The 19707-nt window shown below is 34.5% G+C and overlaps 1 protein-coding gene across 8 annotated transcripts in view; it reads left to right on the top strand.

The window, feature by feature from the left end:
* HOOK3 (hook microtubule tethering protein 3) overlaps nucleotides 1-18189 on the top strand; it is a 104410-nt gene extending 86221 nt beyond the window's left edge. For 7 of the 8 annotated variants that reach the window (XM_027598037.2, XM_027598034.2, XM_027598030.2 and 4 more), the window contains 5 exons: nucleotides 2604-2686; nucleotides 4085-4185; nucleotides 5794-5898; nucleotides 6140-6211; nucleotides 8812-18189. In XM_027598037.2, coding sequence (XP_027453838.2) covers nucleotides 2604-2686; nucleotides 4085-4185; nucleotides 5794-5898; nucleotides 6140-6211; nucleotides 8812-8952 — 502 coding nt within the window. In that variant the 3' untranslated portion in view covers nucleotides 8953-18189. The remainder of the gene's footprint in view (nucleotides 1-2603; nucleotides 2687-4084; nucleotides 4186-5793; nucleotides 5899-6139; nucleotides 6212-8811) is intronic. The other variant, XM_027598031.2, reaches the window with a different exon arrangement.
* The last annotated feature ends 1518 nt before the right edge of the window (nucleotides 18190-19707 follow it).

The following is a 19707-nucleotide window of genomic DNA, read 5'->3' as shown; positions in this document are numbered from 1 at the left end:
TAGCAACACTCTGCTAACAAACAATTGAGTGTAGGTTGGCCATGAATTGCTAGCCTGTTGGGAGTGTTACAGTGTTCCACTATGGTAAACCAGACATCCTCAGTATCACAGAGATAACTTTGACTTGTTCTACTATGATTGGAAAAAAAGTTCTATAATTTGGCAGTTTGTCTCATGCTGTCCAGTTCTGTTTTTTTTTTTTGAATCTGGGAAAAGTGAGATAATCCTAGGAACTGACACTTGCTGGCAAGTCTAACAATGGGCAAATTCTTAATGCACTAGTAGAAGAGAAAACGTTACCTCCTAGCCATTGTGAGGTTACCTAGAGTCCGAATTCAGTACTGATTTCTGTCCTTTTTTCTTTCCCATTTCTGTTTTGCAAAAAAAAAAAATAAAAAGGAATGCCTGTTCTTTCATAAAACTGACCATTCTGTGTTCATTTGCAAGGCAAATATCTTCATCAAAAAGAATTATTAGTGAGGATGAGGCCTGTTAGTCTCTAGTCTCCTGTGGCTGCCACAATTACCACAAACTGGGTGGCTAAAAAAAAAGCAGACATTTATCCTCTACCAGTTCTTGAGACTACAAGCCTAAAATCAAGGAAGTCAGCAGGATGGGTTCCTTCTGGAGGTTCTAAGGGAGAATCTGTTCCAAGCCCCTCTTCAGGCTGACTGCTAGCAGTCCTTGGTGTTCCCTGGCTTACAGACACCTCACTCCAGTCTCTGTCTCCCCGTCTTCGCATGGCATTCTCCTCCGTACATTTTGTCTTCACGTGGCCTTCTCATAGGGATACCAGTCTTTGGACCTAAGGCCCACCCTGATCCAGCACGACCTCATCCTAACTAATTATATTTGCAAAGACACTATTTTCAAATGATGTCACATTCCTAGGTATTGGGAAGTCCTAACGACTTCACCATCTTTTTTGGGAGATATAATTCGATCCACAAGAGGATCCATAGACATTTCAAAAGGAGGTCATTTTCATGCAAATTAAAAACTACAATGAAGACTATTTTACATACACCAAATTGATAAAATTAAAAATCAGGCATACTAAGGATTGCCAAAGATGTTCAGCAGAGGTAATTCTATTACCAAAGATGTTCAGCAATGTATACTGCACTGAGTATACATCAATTTACTTAACAAACTGAACATGCACATATTCTGTGACCCATCAATCCCACTCCCTACATAAACCCTAGATTCCTAGAAATGCTGTTATCCATGTGTCAGGAAACATGTAGAAGAAAGTATGAAAGAATATTGTTTGCAATCACAGAAGAGTAGAACCAATACAAATACCACCAATTTGTAAAACAATAGCTAGAATGAGTTATGTTCAAACAGCAGAACACTATACTGCAGTAAAATGTGTAACTTAGGGCTAACGCATCAACATAAGGGAATCTCAAGAGCATGGTGTTAAGTAAAAGATGGAAGTCACAGAACAATACATATAGTATAATATATAAAGTAAAAATTTGGCAAAATTCACCAATATATTGGTTAGGAATACACACAGAGGCTTATCACAAAAGTCACAAGAAAGCTCAGAATTCTGAGTTTTGGGTTCCCTAAGGTTCTGGGATAATTTCTTTTTCATGACCTGTTTACTGGGCTTAAATTTTCTTATTCTTTTAACTACTGTATATACTCATTTTGTATCTAGATATGCCACACACTCAAAAAATTTGTTGAAAAAGAGATAGATTTATTAAAGTATTATGCATAGAAAAGACCCAAAATAGACTTAACAAAGTGCTCTGTTTTCTTCTCAGTTTTTTTTCTGTATTTTCCAGATGATGCAGCCTTTTTTCCTCTCATATTACAAAGTGCCAAACTAAATATAGAGAGAATTACACATATTGTAACTAACAGGAAGAAACTTTCTGTTCATTTTTTACTTTTGTATTGGAATATAACTTACATAAAGTACACAAATTCTAAGTTCCTAAGTTTGATGAATGTTTTTCTATATACATACGTATCCCAGCTCAACATATAGAATACTTCCAGCAACTCACCAGAATTCTTCATTGTTCCTTCTAATTGACCGATTCCATTCCCAAACTAGCCACTTTGCTGCTCTCTTACCACCTTTCATTAGTTTGGACACATTCTGAACCTCCTGTAAAAGGGATCCTATAGTATTAACCTTTGGTATTTGACTTTCTTTGTTCATTGTTCTTCTGTGATATCTATCCATGTGGGTGCATGTGTCATTAATTCTTTTTTTATTGGTGGATAATGTTCTTTCTATTTTTAGCACTGTTTTGCAATAATATTTTTGCATTGTAAAACCTCTGTAAAATTTTAAAATAATTTCTATAATATCCTATTCCTAGAAAAAAATGAAGATCATTAAGTTCTCCGTACCCTCTTTTGCATATTTATGTAAAAGAAAAAAATATTTCAAAGTCTGAGATTTTTGTCTCTTTTTTTTACCTATTTCAAAAATATATATTAAATTCATTTTGGATTAGGCTTTTTATCCTTTTTTGTTTCATAGCACTTGTGTGCTATGCAAGTGTATCCCAAGAACAAAGTGGGGGGAAGAAAAAAACAGAGTTGACAATGTGTTATATATTTTGTTGCAGAGAGAAGCTTCATGAAGCCAATAATGAATTGCAGAAGAAGAGAGCCATTATTGAAGATCTTGAACCACGATTTAATAACAGCTGTGAGTTTTTCCTAATTAGCATAGTTGTTTTTAATTGAAGTGTAGTTGACATATTAATGTTACTAATTGCCACAGTTTTGTGTTATTTCTTTTAAGATTTTATTTATTGAGAGAGAGAGAGTACACATGAAGGGAGTGAGGCAGAGGAAGAGAGAGTCCCAAGCTGATGCCACACTGGGCTCAATCTCACAACCCTGAGATCATGACCTGAGCCAAAACCAAGAGTTGGATGCTCAACCAACCAAGCCACCCAGACACCTAGTGATGAGTTTATATAAAATTGTACATATTCTAGCAATTAAAGAATTTGTCTGATTTACAGAATGAGTATATAATCGTCTTTAAAGTATTTCTAATTATAGTTTTGAGTTTTTCCTTAACTGTGGATGGTAATGAATATTTTATGAAATTAGCTATTTTCATAGTATAGTTGCATGTAAGTCAGCCAAACTTTTACTGCTTTTGATATTTATACATGTAGATAGCCTGATTTTATTAATGCTTTTGTGTGGAGCAGGACACAGACCTTCCCCCACACACACACCTTTTCTAACTGTGGTGAAATATGTATCACATAAAAATGACCATTTTAGGGGCACCTGGGTGGCTCGGTTGAGCATCTGACTTCCGCTCTGGTCATGATCTTGGGGTCCTGGGATCAGGCCCGCGACAGGCTCCGTGCTCAGTGGGGAGTCTGCTTGTCCCTTTCTGCTCCCTTGGGGCTCCCCCTCCCTGTTCGTGTTCTCTTTCTTTCTCTCTGTCAAATAAATAAAGTCTTTTTTAAAAAATGACCATTTTAACCATTTTTTAAGTATATAGTTCAGTGACATTTAGTACATTCACATTGTTGTACAAGCACTATCCATTTCCAGAACGTTTTCTTCATCCTAAACTAAAACTTTATGTCCATTAAAGAACAGCCCCCCATGCTCCCCTGTCCTCCCAGTCCCTAGGAGCCACTGTTCTACTTTCCTTCCCAGAGAACTGTTCTAAGTAAGTGTTCTAAGTAACTCATCTAAGTGGATTCATACATCTGTCCTTTCATGTCTGGCCTACTTCACCTGGTAGGACACCTTTCGTTCTCACTTATATGGTCTCCATGTTGTCGCATGTATCAGAATTGAGGCTGAATAATATTCGATTATACATATTGACCACATTTTGTTTATGCACTCCTCCGTTGATGGATACTTTTTAATGTATGCATTTCCAAACTGAAGTTTTTGCTTATTTATAAGAAAGCCTTTTTATAAAAATAAAAAATTATGAATTTTTAAAATAAAATTACAGGAATAGACCAGTCTCTCAAAGCTCCTACTTATTTTGTCATTTGAAATATTTTTCAGATTGTTACAATCTAAAAAAATTTTTTTTCTTTTTTCACTCTCTCACCTGTAGCCTTAAAAATTGAAGAATTACAAGAAGCTTTACGGAAGAAAGAAGAGGAAATGAAGCAAATGGAGGAACGATATAAAAAATACTTAGAGAAAGCCAAAAGTGTAAGTATGAGTTTCCAGGCTCCTCCACTTTCTGATCGTGCTTCACTGGTCATCCAGTTTAGTGCGTGTACAGTGACTTCTCACACCGAGAGCTATTAGGAGAAGAACAAAAGAAATCTTTTGACAAAGAAAAATGCCAAGGAAGAAGCAGTGATCAAAATAGATCACCCCACAGAGTAGTTACTAATTATGAAGACGAAAATGGTCCTTTATGCAGAAAATAAGTGGCATTCACGTCCTTGGGGTAATAATCAAAATTAGCTACACTGATGGTAGACAACCAAGAACATCTCATGCCTCCTGATAGAGTATCATTGTCAATAATATTTAACCTGAGTCTAAGCAGTCTTTTAGATCTAACTCTCAGTTCCCAGGGAAAATGAGATTATTGAAACAAGTTAAATAACACCTTCAGGAAATCATCAAATCAGAATTGGGGATAAAAGTCAATGTTATGAAAAACAAAAATAGGCATTGGAGTATGGGGGAGCACAAGAGGCTCTTCTAATTTAAAAGCGCCTGAAGTACCAAATGTAATGCATTAATCTTTGGGTCCTGAATTGGGGGTGGAAGGAGCAGTGATTTATCAAAGACATTTTGGAGACACCTGTGGAAATGTGGATTTGGACTGAATAGTGATGACCTAAAGAATTGTTCATTTTCTTACAGATGATGTTGGTATTGTGATTGTGTAAGAGAATGTCCTTAGTCTAAAAAGATGCATGTTGAGGTACTTAGGGGTTACATGTTGCCAGGTCTGCAGATTACCTAACAGTAGGCTCCCAAAAAGTGTGTGCGCGCGCGCGCGTGTAGAGAAAATGTGGCAGTACAGCAGTTGGTGAATTGGGATTAAAGGAAATGGATTTTTATTGTTTCCGTCTTTCAGTTTTCTATAGGTTTGATCAGTTTTGATAGTAAAAGTATTGAACCAAAAAGCAAAAAGACCTTTTCCAGGAGACTGCTAGTTGGCCAGCTAGAATTGCATCACATGCCCATGCCTAAACCAAGCAGAGGAGGCGATGGGGTCACAATGATAGGCTTTTTAACCATCAGGACCCACTCTCCCAAGTATAGGGCTGCTCAGAGGCAGAGGGTAGCCGAGCCACATCAGAGGAAAGGGAAAGGGAAGACACCTGTCAGTAATGTCTGCTACAGTATTACTTATTAATTTTAAGCCAGAAGTACTACTTATAACTGATTCTTTTACATAGCTAAAAGTTTTACACAATTGAAAGTTGTAACAATTGAATATTATTTCATACATTCAAATTTTAAAGTACCCTTGTAAGATAGCTTTATGATTCTTACAAGGTTTATCCTTGATTTTTTCTTTTATATAACTGCTTCCTTAGATGTTATATTCTTTAAGTTTGAAACTTTAAAATTTTTTCTTTGGGGGCACTTGGGTGGCTCAGTCGGTTAAACGTGTCTTTGGTTCAGGTCATGATCTCAGGGTCCTGGGATCGAGCCCCGCATTGGGCTCCTTGCTCAGCAGGGAGTCTGCTTTTCCCTCTCCCTCTGTTTCCCTACTCATTCTCTCTCTCTCTGTTTCAAATAAATGAATAAAATCTTCAAAAAAAATTTTTTTTTCTTTGTTCATTTTTGCAGGTTATTCGTACTTTAGACCCTAAGCAGAATCAAGGAGCAGCACCAGAAATACAAGCTCTTAAAAATCAGCTGCAGGAACGGGACCGACTATTCCATTCTTTAGAGGTAGTTTGCTATGCTATACTATACTATACTATGCTATACTATGCTATACTATACTATACTACACTACACTACACTACACTACACTACACTACACTATACAGTGAGATATTTGGTTTTTAATTCTTTATTTTCTAAGAGCCTTGCTGTATACAACTGCGTCCATGAATTTAGATAACTAATTGTATTTTATTGATAATGAATTATTTTTCATTTTACATGTTTACATGTGCTTGTTTTTTAGAAAGAATATGAGAAAACAAAAAGTCAAAGAGAAATGGAGGAGAAATATATTGTTAGTGCCTGGTACAATATGGTAAGAAAATAATACTTTAAAACACATTGCAAAGTTTAATGAATATGTAATATTTATTATACTACCTGTATTATATAAGTAGTTCTACCAAATGAATCTGAAAGTAATTGTCCTAACACACACTAACCAAACCTAATGCTGATCTTAGGACTGAAAAGGAGAAATGAGTACCACCATAAACAGGGCTAGGATGTTTTCAACACATCGTTATTCCTAGAGGATAGAAAGATAAATGAGAGTTTGATTTCTGGCCCTGAGAACCATTTTATTCTAGGAGAAGGGGACTTGAGTAATATCGAGCACAGATGCAGTAGTGTTTGTTTTGTGGGACTATTCCATTGTCTTTGCAGGAGTGGTACTTACAGTGAGGATGGTTCATCTCACCTGGTTTGGAAAATGTTCATGGTGGTAAACCCTGAACAACTGGAGGTTTTGAAATTGAATTTTCCAACACACACACACACACACACACACAATGTTAAAAATATTACAGAGGAAAATAAATGCTTGTCAACATTCTGGGCTTCAGTAAAATTTTCTGGATGTGAATAGCTGTGAATTTTGAAGAGTGCTGTATTTTTTTCAATATTTTTGTCCTAGACTTGTCTTTTTTTATTCATTGTTTTTTCTTCCCAGTAATACCACCTCTGCCTTGTCAAAATGTTAGTTGCCTAAGACAAGAAATTGAACCAGATTTTTTTTTTCATCATCCCCGCCCCCGACCCTATAGTTATGGTGTGGTTATTTCTGTTTTACAGTTGTAACTGATACTGTGTCTTAAAGGGTAATGTCCCAGGTTTCCTAATAATGGGATTTGATCTTTGTCAAAAGTTCATATAATTTCATGACGTGTCCACATTTATTCTTGCCTTGGTTAAAACAACATATTTCAAATTTTATCACAATTCTAAAAAATAAGGGAAAACTATCTAAGGAAGTTCTCTGAGAACTAGTTCTGACTCCATCTATTCTGTTTCCTCTTTGTCCTCTTAGTGTTAGTGACCTTGGAACTCTGCCCCTCAATCCTTATTGGTCATTTCATAGTTTTGATTTGATTTGTATGACTTCACATATCGTGGTTATAGAACTGAATTTACTTATTCTGTGACGTGGTATTAAAGAATAGCCCTACTTTTCAGCTCTCCGGGAGTAAAGGAATAACCCCTAGTAGACTCCCACAAATTATGTTCCAGTAAGATAGCAAGTAACTGCTTCAAACATACATTCAGGAAATTCTGCATCTCAGACTACTGAATGGAAGGGAGGGCACTGGGAAAAGGCATTAAGTATCTCAGAGGATGGCCCCGTCATGGCTATTGGCATCTGAAAGGTGTGTGAAGAATTGGAATAAGTTGCTTGGACTGTGGAAGTGAAAAAAAGATAGTATATGTTAAATAAAATAGAATTGGTAATATATGTAGCCACATTAATAAATTTAAGGATTACCAATAGATATTTGTCAGTTTTCTTCAGATTCTTAAATGCTTTGATTTCAAATTGAGTGAAAAACATGTTCTGGGTTTTCTCATTGCGAAAATGGAAAAATGTTATTTATTTGGGTATATATGATAGATCAAAATTCTGTTAAAGACACAAAGCCATGACTAGTGTTTTCCCTAAAAGCTAACGAGTGATGGGAAAATTGATGTTTTGTCTTCTGTCTTCTGTGCCAGTCTGTAGGAAAGCCCTAGGACTTCACATAGCTTGGCTTAGGTAGGCTCTCCTTTTGGCTCTCAGTTGCTTATTTCTTCCTTTCTTCCTTGTTGCAGTGTAAACTTCCATCAGTTTACTTGTAGCCAATTATTGGTGAGAATAAATAGTTGCTCTCTGTTCTTAATGTTTCCCTGGTCAGGGTTCTTTATTGTCTTATTAAATAAGTACCCAGACCACTGTTTCCCTGATCTCCTCATAGACGAACAGTTTAAAAGGCGCACTCCCAGAGGTTTCCTCCCTCCTGTTTAAGGTGCTCTGGGCCCAGCAATTGTATATCCTCTCCCTTCTAAGCTAGTAGGCCATCCTACTCCAGTCTTCAAGAAAGACCCCCTGCTCTTGGTTGGGCCCTCTGTTGTGGACTGTCAGGAATTTTTCTTAATTTGCTTGAGAATACAAGCCTGCCTGAAGTGAAGAAAAACACCCTGGTGGTATGTATTATACCTAGCCTGGCTTTCCTCCTTAAGAAACAACATGTGCATTTGTGTTTTCCACTCAAAATAAGCTGTGTGATTTCCACAACCCCATGTGAATCAATTGCTACCAATCAATTGCACTTTTTGTTCTTGGGAGATCACTTTTTACATTTGATCTGAAAAGGAAGTATGATTGAATATGGGTAATGTATTCCAAAATTCCATCTCTATTATCTGGTGTTTTGGTGTATTGTAAATTCAGAAAATTAAGCCTTAATTTTTCCAAGAGAAGATTTGTACCTAATTGTTGGAACTAAAATGTCTCTATAAGATTTTAATCTATAATGAGCAGAATTAACATTCCTAATTGTGCCTTATGATGCAACGTGACAAATTCTGCATGATGAAATTTTCTTTTGTGAGAGTATGTTTCACTTTTTTTCATTGATTACTTTTTTTTCCTATGTTGTGTAGGGAATGACCCTGCATAAAAAGGCGGCTGAAGATAGACTTGCTAGTACAGGTTCAGGGCAGTCATTTCTGGCTAGGCAAAGACAAGCAACCAGCACAAGAAGATCTTATCCGGGCCATGTTCAACCAGCCACAGCAAGGTAGACAAGTCTTGCCATCAGAATTAAAAAACACCTGCATTCAAAGCATACTTCTGTTACATACGACAACATTTCAGGAAATTCAGCCAGCTTATTTTTTGTCTCTTTTATGTTGATATTGTTTCTCATTTGAGGACTTCTCCTGTATCTATATTTTAGTTTCTTGGTTCTTTATTTTTGTAGTCTTTTCGGTTCCTTTTAATGTGCCAAAAATTTTTAAATGCCCAATTAAAAGTGTTGTATAATAGTGTAGTACTTTTCTTTGTATGAAAATGTCCTTTCCCCAATGGTGTAGGCTTTGTAATGAATTAGATTTTCTGCCAATAATTGATATACAATTTATATTCTTTATTGTGCCTCTGTGTTACCATGCTTTATAAGAATGTTTTTGTTTAAAGGGAATTAATCTTTTTATGATGTATTACTCTGTGTTTTCAATTGTTTTCCAAATGCACTTAAAATAACTTGCATATTTACTATATAAAATGGTTGGCAAGTGCACTTTTTGCAAAGACATAAATACATTGGCAGAGGTGCTAATCAGATGTTACCTAAGGCACCTGGTAGATTTATTTAGAGGGAAAAAAAATGAGTTTTCCACATTGTTTTATAGGAAATTAAATTTGTCCAAAGATTTGGAAACTATTTTTAAAACATACATAAAATTTCATTATTTCTTGCTATCTTGTTTGCTGACAGAAGATAAATGCATTGGTTAGGTTATTTGGGCGGAAATTACAGAAGAAAAAAAATCAGGCAGTGCATTAATTTTTTTCTTGTTTTGGAATATCCTAGTAACTGAACATCAAATTCTAGCAATGTGGTTGACATTTATAGTTTCAGTTGCCCTCCACATCTAAAGGATTTATTTTTCATGTACTTAGAAGTAATAGGTAGCCTTACCTTTTGGACAGTTTCCTTGTTGACTTGCACCTCATTTTACTTACTCTTCAATATAAACCCTTCAGTTTCTCAGTAATTCCTAAACCTAACATCCTAATATCAGTCATTAAGATCAATAAGTGACTACTTCGATGTGATGTTACAACAGGTCTCTTAACATTTTTTTCTTAATTCTATGTCCTAGTCCAAGACTTTGCTACTGAATAGATTCTCTTGGGTATTTGGTTGCCTCAAAGTTCTTAGATTTGTTGACAGATTGTAAACCATGTTTATTTACATTGATGAATGGCTGTCAAATAATAATGATTGTAAAGCACTTTGTATAAAAGGTGCTATATAAGTGTGAAATATCATTCATTTGATAATGAAATGCCTCTGCCTGACTTTCCATAGTGACTTAAGAATTTGGTCCCAAATTATATTTAAGTTCCCCTCCAGCCTTTTTCTTGCAACATAGCCAATTTTTTTTTTAAAGCAAAAAGTTATTGAAATTAGGTTGATTGGTTGGTTTTGGTTTTAGATAGGTCATCTAATAAGATTTTATTTCATGTACTTGCTATTTGGAAGTTCAGGTTTTATTTAGTCCTGTATATTAAATATAAACGAATAACACTAAATCAAGCTACATTAATTAAGGATTTTCAGAAACTATATTTAGGTGTTTGACTTTAAATCCTTACTTTTTTTTAATAAGAAAATTGACCTAAAAATTAGTGTTTTCATTTGTCCTCAGAAACTGTACTTGAAGAAATGTATTAAGAGCATACACAGAAATGACTCCATGCATTGTGCTAATTTTTTACATTAAGTACAGAAGTCTGAGCACAGTGTGAATGCTTCAGCCTGATAAGACTGTAAAGCAGGAAGAATTTGTAATAACAGAGAGAACCACATGAGTAGAATGCATTGTGGGGCTTCAGGAAGCTAAGCAGACCTCATCAACATAGTTTTAACGATAAAAGATTAAAAACTAGTTAAAATGGTTCTACCCCTGCCCCCTTATTTCACAAATAGCATAAGCATTTGGCTGTTTTAAAACAGGACATGAACACTAACTTTGGTAACATTAAAATTATTTGGGAATTATACTATCTGCAGAATAAGATAGATGAAAATAAGAGTCTATGAGCTGTTCATTAAATGGACTATATCCTATGAGATGAGAGGTTTTAATTTTAGTTCTCTATTTATTGCCCCAGTCCTGGTCTACCTACCTACCTACTCAGATAAATTTCTCTAAACGGGAGGAAAAGGTGCCAGGCTTTTAGAAGCAGGTTTGACTTATTTTTCTATGGCATCTGTTGCATGCTATTATTTTGGTGTTTACAGTCATAACTTTCACTCTCCTTTACTGTACCTTTATAGTTTAGTATGTTACTTTCATTACATAGAAGAAATTATATTTCTAAACATTCTGATGCTTTTTCAAAAAGCAGGAATAAAACTTAGCTGTAGCAGTGAGAACCCTGTTTCTGTTGCCCAGCTTTGGACAGGATTTAGAAATTGCTATTTCTCCAGTAGTGATTAATAATTTCTCAGGAGGTTTGTGATGATGCATGCATGGTCTGTCTGGAAGTTGAAAGCCATTGGGCGCTTTATCTAGATGTGAGCTATACAATGCTATATTTTTACAAACTCCTTGTATACAGTAGCTTCATGAAGCCACAGTTCGCATGGACAGTGGAGCTAGCCCTGGCCTCAGCAATGGAGTAAGTACAGTGTTACTGCATTAGGTTGGGGTGACCCATCCCCGCAGTGTTGAATTCTTATCAACAAAAAGCTTATTTTCTCTTTTCCTTCTAACCAGGGTAAGAAAATACAAAGTAAATAGCTAAAGAATATGAAAGAATAACATTTATGTTCTGCGGTGTATATTTACAAAGTTTGTAATAAAAAAAAAATCCAACAAATATCGTAGTTTACCGCATAGAAAAAGAGAATAAATAATACAACTGTACATATCTTAAAAGAGCTTCAAAAACTCAATCATACCTTTTTATCATTTGTCTAATTAATAATAACCAAGAAAAAGAAGTCCCTAAATAAAGGACCCATGTTCCAGAATTGATTGATTGAATTATTTGTTTGATAGCCCTAGCCTGGTAAAATTGGCTTGTGGGATGTGAGACGATTAGATTTTAATAGGATAATTTTGTTGAAGTTTTATTGTTTTGTTTATATAGTAAAAGTTCAGTTGTACAAAATTAAGCTAGATGTTCTCCAGTCAGAAACATTGGCTTTTCTATCTCATTAGTCCCTGCACAGGCATGAAAATCCACACTGTGCAAATAGATCAGCAATAAGTGACTGTTCAGTGAAAGATGAGTTAGGCTGAAGAAAAGGTAATTTTATTAGCTACTTTATTCACATCTCCTTTTCAGTAACAGCTTTGTTTACTTTTGTTAGCTAATGATAAATATTTTTGAGTGTCTCTTGCTCTCAGACAAGCATTCATCTTTTCAAGATAACACCATGTTAAAAATTTGAAAATCTCTCTCCCAGTATGAGAAGTATCTTAAAACAAAAATCGAAGTTTTTAGAATTAACTCTCTGCACTTAATTTCCAATTGTCTAGGTCTCAGACTTTGGAGTGTTACAGTTATCCCCATTTGGAACACGTGAGATTATCTGAAAAAGCATCCACAACCCACAGCTAGTGTAAACCTAGGTAGTTTACAGCCCCATGGATAAGAACAACCGTGATCCTAAAATGAGAGGAAAGTGCTTGGTGTCTTGCTTTTTGCTAACTACAGAATAACATTAAGACAAAAAGCTTTTTGTTGTCTTTTCATTAAACTATGGAAGGAAACTTTGACTTCTTAGCCTTATATTATGAAGGGATTCTCATCAAGCTGATGTAGCATTATACTTCTTCAAAATCAAGCCGGTGTGAAACCCTGAAGTAGATGGAGTGTATTAAACAAAAGAAATGGGGTATCAGAGTCTGAAAATTATTTTAGTGTGCTTTTTATTTTCCCTTTTTATAAGTTAAGGGGGTTTCCATTCAATAATGATAATCTCTTTTTCTATAGTCCCAACTGTCAAAACAGCAGCTTATTTTGGTAGTTGTACAACCCAGTTTCATTACATTTAGAAAGGGCTTTCAGAGCTTATTCTTTGTAACTATAATGATTTTAATATTTTATACCATGAAGTTTTTATATGAGGAAGGCTATTAATGTATCTGTCATCCAATTTTTTACTTTATCTATAAAGCATATTTAAATAATAATTGGTGTATATGTTCCTTTTATTGAAAATTTTGAAAAATGTTTTGTCCAGTTTAAGCACAATAATTTTATTCTAAAGTTTTGTAGTAAAAACTGTTCATTTCTCAGAAACCCAAGAAACAAAATAATTTGCTACTGACACAGCTAATTTCTGCCCTTCCCTATTCCCCAAAATCACAGAAGTATTAATATTTAGCTTCCTTTTTATAAAATGAAGGACAGCACAAATGTGATGATATCCATCTCTTTTAAATCATTGATTATGTTCTTGGGAAGAATGAATGTATGATTATGTTGTTAAATAGGCTTTTATCAATCCAATCCAATTCATATGTGTTATCTATGAATATAAAAACTTACGAAGTTTATTTAATGTTATCTTAAACTATACTTGGATTCTTCATATTGCACTTAAATTGATAGAGAAAGGAACATTAGTTTATTTGAGAGACGAGAGACCTGAACCTAATTATGGCAAGTATATGAGTTTTGACGATTGTAGGGGGTCTATACATGTTTCCTAACAATTATGTGATGTCTCTCTTCATTATTTTTCTATCTTCCAGTAATATTCTATAAGATAGGTTTGTATGCTGTATTTATAAATGAGCATTAAAATCTGAGAAAGTAACAAAAGCTGTTAAGGCAAATCCATTCCTAGAAATTAGAATGGATTATCGGGACAAGAAATGGCCTCATTGTAAACAAATAACCAAGTGGATGGAAGTACTAATACAATTAAAAATACCACTGTCTTAACAAGTGTTCCTAAAGTGACAGTTTACATAAAATCTTCTGACTTTCTTAACATGATCATTAAATAAAGAAGAGACAAAAATATAATTTATTTTCTAACTGCCCTTCTCTTCAGTGGGCATTAACTGGGCATACAATATTCACTATACGTTTATCAGTGGAGGGGAAAGCATCTATTTTCATTTTGAAACTGTTACCATTTCTAAATCTAAGACAGTGACTTGAAGCCATTAAGGATACTATGATTTGATAAGATGAGAAGAAATCTGTGGTGGCTGAAAATTACTACCGACTTCTCTAGGTCTGCTTTATCTAGTTTATAAACCTTAGGCTCAATTTTATGTTCCTCCCTGATTAGACATAATAGCCTCCCAAAAAAATTTTGTTTAAATTGAAGGCAAGGGTAGAGATTTAAAAAAATATATTCAAGAGAGTCTTTATGTACCTGATAAATTACCCCTAGGCTCAGAATTAGATCGTTAGAGTCTTGAAGATTAAGATTAAATCATCAGAAAAAGTGTCCATAGCCTCAAACTTATATCTACTCAGAGCTTAAAGGAAGAATTAACTATCATGACAAGAATAATCTCAAAGTGAGAGGGAAACTACCAAAGCATGTGTTGCTTTAATGTATGTGGGGGGACTTCTGAGCAGGTGTTACCACTTACAAGATCTCGAAGTTGACAAAGGAAAATAATTAGTTTAGCAATTATATTGCTAAAATTAATAAAAGGGATGCGTGTTTATTCTTGGTGTATTTGTCAACGTATGGGCAGTGATTACTGTATATACATTCTATAGTGTGTTTGTGTCACTATTAGAGATAAGTGTCTTAATATTCACTGTTACATCTAATCATTTATGTATTATTTATACTTTATTGCAAGACTCACAGCACTTTACTAATATTAGATAATTATTTTTCTTCTACTTTTCTGTGGTGTTTTTGATTTGTATCTTTTACAACTAGGGTTTTTTTCCCTTTTTTGGAGCACTCACTATGAAAAGTGTAAAAGATCACCCGAAGAAATGGGCTCTGTACTCTCTCTGAAATGTCTAAAGTGGGATCTGAAAATCTAAGTCTAGAGATCTATTTGAAGCTGGATTGGAGCTGCTAGGCATCAATTACATTTTATATTTCACATTAATAAGACTTTTATAAGTCAATACTCATGAAGTCAAGTTCTCTCAAATGCCAACACACTTGAAACTTTTTGTTTTCTGGAGTTGCTTTAATAAAAAGTAAACAATCTTCTAGTTAAAACATGTTCTAACCTTTGGTTTGCCTCTCTCCTAAAATACAAACCTATCAATTGCCCTTCACTTTCTTTCATAGTTTCTTCATCATTGCCTAGACCCAAAGACAGGAGAAAGAAAGCCAAGTTCCAGGAGCTCTGAAGTCAGAGAATCTGCGAAATGGTGGGGGTTAGCTGATGGGAAAAGGCAGACACTACAGATGGCAGAATGCTACAGAAATATTCTTCGTTCTGCTGTAACATGTGCTTAATGAACTTGGCTATTAAGTTCAAATGCAGCAAAGTTTTCAGCTTGGTCTATTGAGAGGTGTCTTTAAGACTTAGGACTCTTCCATTTGTAACTGAAATATTTGTTGTTAGGTAAACATTGACACGTGATTACTGCCAAAGAATAGGGAGATTTACGCATAAGAACATTCTCTTAAGAGTTTTGTTTTGTGCTTTTACACGAGAGAAATGCTTTTATAGTGTGAAAAGTTTCTGTAGTATTTTCTTCTTCATTACCCCCTGTTCTGCTAATGCTTTTTGCTTAAGCAAGTCACCTAGAAGAGAGTAACACTGAAATAGAGAAGTCTAGACCCTGACCTTTGAGGGAAGATTTGCTTTTGTTCCCCTAAAGTAAAAATTTAAAAATGAAATACACTCATACACACACAGACAAAATATAATGTTTTGAATATCTACTAATTGTTGAATAGATAAGTTCTCTTCTAAATGTCTATCATCCAGTCAGTGGCTTTTTGCTAATTTAGATAAGAGTAGATTCTAGACCTACATTGTCCAATTAGCCACTGGCCACATGGTGATTTAAATTATAATTAAATATTAAAAATAAAACTTTGGTTCTTCAGTCACCTAGCCACATTTCCAGTGCTTAGTGCCACACATGGGTAGTGGTTACCTTATTGAACAGCATAAATACAGAACATTTCCATCATTGCAGAAAATGCTTTTTTACAGTGCTATAATGCCCAAATGGAAAGACAAAATAAAAGTATTCAATTAACTTATAATAACTCTTAGCTTTCTTCAACTATGGAAGTAAAATCTGTTTTTCTTATAAAAATTAACACCAGCCCTTTTTAAAGACTTTGGAAAAATCAAAACCCCATCCCTTGAAACTAGTTTTCAATATATTTTTAAATAGGTTTTCATCACTTTACTTTCCAAGTGATATAATTAAATCATTTCATAAATCATAACAGTATCTTCAGGCTTTTCTCCCCTTTTTGTAGTCTTTTCAAATTGATGATACATAGTTTCTAACACAGCAGAAACCAGTGAATTCTTAATTTATTTACAAATAAAAATTGTTAAACATCCTTATCTTCCATTATTTTTAAAAATATATGTAGATCTAATGAAAGTGGAGACAAAAGTTTATGTCCCTTTAAACATTTCTCCCTAACATCACATTTGATTATTTACTCCCTAAAGGCACATCATGATCCAAATTATCTTTTTGGTTTTCCTCATAGTGTTTCTTGCTCTTACTAACTTAGATTATGAATCAAGTTCAGTTTCATGTATAAAGCAAGCATTTTATTCTAGTGACTTAATGAAACATTTTTAGTATTATTTTACTTCTTAACATAACGAAAAGGATGTATATGGCTGCATCTTTGAATTTTTTAATGAAAATAAGGGACTAATCATAATTGTTTTGAGTCAGCTTGGTGCTTAGTTAAAACTATCCTGTTAGGAAGTCATGATGCTTTCCTCTTCCTTTTTAAATATTTTAAATCAGGCAACAGACTCAATCCAGTAGTGTCAAATTCCAAGTAAATTATGAAATTCTTGTTCAAGTACAGATGGATAAATGGTGTGATTTGAGGTGGGCTTTTTTTTTTTAATTGTTGGCCTAATTTAATGTGTGTACTACGGAGACTCATGTTAAAGGAAATTTTCATTACGCTTGAAGTAAATAGTACTTTAGTATAAATACAGGAAATGACTGTACACAAATGCCAATGATTTGAGGCCTTTTAATTTTTAATAGTAGCCTTTCGTTTTTTAATAGCCTTAGTTATTTAAAATTTAGTTGCACTAAAATGTTATTGCTGTCACTAACTTTGCTGTGTACAGGTTATGTGTAATTCAGAATGCTTTGCACTTAGAAGAATAATTTCTAGGTTTATCTTGTTTTGCAGTTTTCATGTTTTGACAATTGCCCCACCATTTATAACACCCAATTTTTGGTTGTGTAATGAATGGTAAAATTCAAACATATCTAATAATTTAATAATTTGCCTTATTTTGGTTAATAAATTCTATCAAAGATTTGAGGTTAGAAAAAGGCTTTTTTTTCCTATATATTTTTTAAACTTTTCAGATGAGCTGGAAAACACCTTAGTACATTGGAGTTGGAGTTGTATTGATTACAGTCCCAGCTCTAAAGCCTTATATTCATGTCTTAAGTATTATTGATTTTTCTATGAATTGTTGTTACTTTCCTATTTGGCATCATAGTTATCCATCTTGCAGTTTAGCTTTTGCAAAAAGGGTATTACTAGGTATATTCTTATTTCTGGTTGACTACTGAATTTATAATTTGACAACTTCATTCTTTGTCACTATAATCCAAAAATGAAATAAATTCACATAGGACTCAAAATTTCTCAGTTCACAGATGGAATCAGTACAGATATAGCAACATTGTACATAATGGCATCCAAGGAGTTTTCCATGTGTTTACCAAGTTTACCAACCATTTACTGTATATTAGATCGGTGGGTTTTCTCACTGTTTTTCTGAGGTGACTGACTCGTTAGCCTCAGTAAGAAATTTTCATTAAAATCACAACATAAAGTCCAATAAACCACTAGAAGACAGATTTTTAATTTTTTTGAAATCTTATATTGTATTTCCTTTTGATATCACTTATTCATTTTAATTTTATGACTGCCAACTTGTTATGGTATTAATTATATGTATATGTTTATATGTATGCATATAATATATGTATATGTATATGAAGAATAAAGTTAAGATTTGGTCAAACTATATTTTCCCATTCAAGTACAAAAATGTTTTCAAGGCTGCAAAAAGTGTACAGTTGTTAAACAAGTTGTAAATAAAGACTTGTATAAAAAATCAGTGTAGATTTTTTTTTCCTGCTCTTGAGCCATGACAAACACATATTTAATAATTGTCTAATAATATTCATCCACTTGCCTTTGGCACTTGCCGTAGTGTCCTGTCAATTTAAAGATTATGCCACTGATTTATTATTAAATCAGGAATATTCCTTGAGGGTTTTTTTTCCAGTACCTATCATAGACTGTGTTTTGATTCAGGCTGGTACTCAATAGTTATAAGATGATTGTCCAAAGTTCTTAAGCGATAAAAGCTAAACCTGGCTTCTCACTTCTTAGAGTTATCATGTGAACACCGTCAGTCTTACTGCAGACAGTACAGCAAGAACCAATGGCAAGGTAATTGCATTCTTTAACAATGTAAAGCATTATTGTCAGAGCATCCTATTTAGGTGATTAGAGCCCCTTTTCCTGCTTTGTACACCCTTAAAATTTACCCTTTTCCCCATCTCCACCCTAAACATTATTGAAATATGACATGTTCAGTATCGGGTAAAATGACAATAGCAGTGTGGAAATTGATTACATTAAAATAATCAGCTAAGTAATTTCAAAGTGAAGTTAGCACCATAAAAAAGAAAAAAAAAACTAGCTATGTAGTCAAAATAGTGCCCATTTTACTGTCAGATAAAGTTTTCTTCACTCATTACCATGGAGAGACCCTATTAATTTAGCATTTATTGAGTGTCCCTCCTGGGTATTTAATATTGAAGCAAAGGAGAAGGGTAGGTTGAATCACAAAAAATAAACCAAAAAAAATGTTTTTGCCTTCAAAGATTTGGTCAAATGAAGCACAACACAGAAAAGTTCCCAGATAGAACTGTCACTCAGGAGAAAGCCTACCAGTTTGCCTAAAGTACATTTATGTACTATTCAGGTTATTGCTGCATCACAAACCACTCCAAATCTTAATGGCTTTAAACAGTATAATATCTCTCTTGCATCTGAAGACACTGGGCTTCTCTCAGTAGGGACCCCTCATTCAGTCACAGATGATGGCTGGGGCTAGAGTCATCTGAAGGCTTTCTCTTGCACGTCTGATACCTAGACTGATAGACGGAAGACCTGAGGGCTAACCAGGCAACTCTGCACACAACATCCTGACATGACTCAGGCTATGGAGTCTCAAGCTAGATGAACCTACCACACACAGCTAGCTTCCTCGGAGCAAGTTCTTAGAGACCCAGGTGAAAACTTCAAAGCTTCTTAGGACCTAGCCTCGAAAACTACACAGCATCACTTTTATTTGTCAAAATTGTCACAGACTAGAGCAGGTTCAAGGGGCTAACCAAATACACTCTGCTGCTCAGTGGAGGAACGACCAAGTTACCCTAGCTGCTGCTATTCTGCACTCAAGCAGAAGGAAGACTTCTATGAAGATCCTACCTCTGAAGCCAAAAATCTTTCCCTGTTTGCCAATCCCTGTGCCAAGCACAATCACAGTGGTACATAACTTCAGCATGAGCAAAAGCTGAGGTAGGTACATAGAACTCCAGTAAGTTTAAAGCCACAAATACGC

The sequence above is a fragment of the Zalophus californianus genome, chromosome 2 (assembly GCF_009762305.2).
Source record: "Zalophus californianus isolate mZalCal1 chromosome 2, mZalCal1.pri.v2, whole genome shotgun sequence".
Taxonomy (NCBI): Eukaryota; Metazoa; Chordata; class Mammalia; order Carnivora; family Otariidae; genus Zalophus; species Zalophus californianus.
The sequence above is the reverse complement of the archived record's forward strand: the minus strand, read 5'-3'. Positions and strand labels throughout refer to the sequence as shown.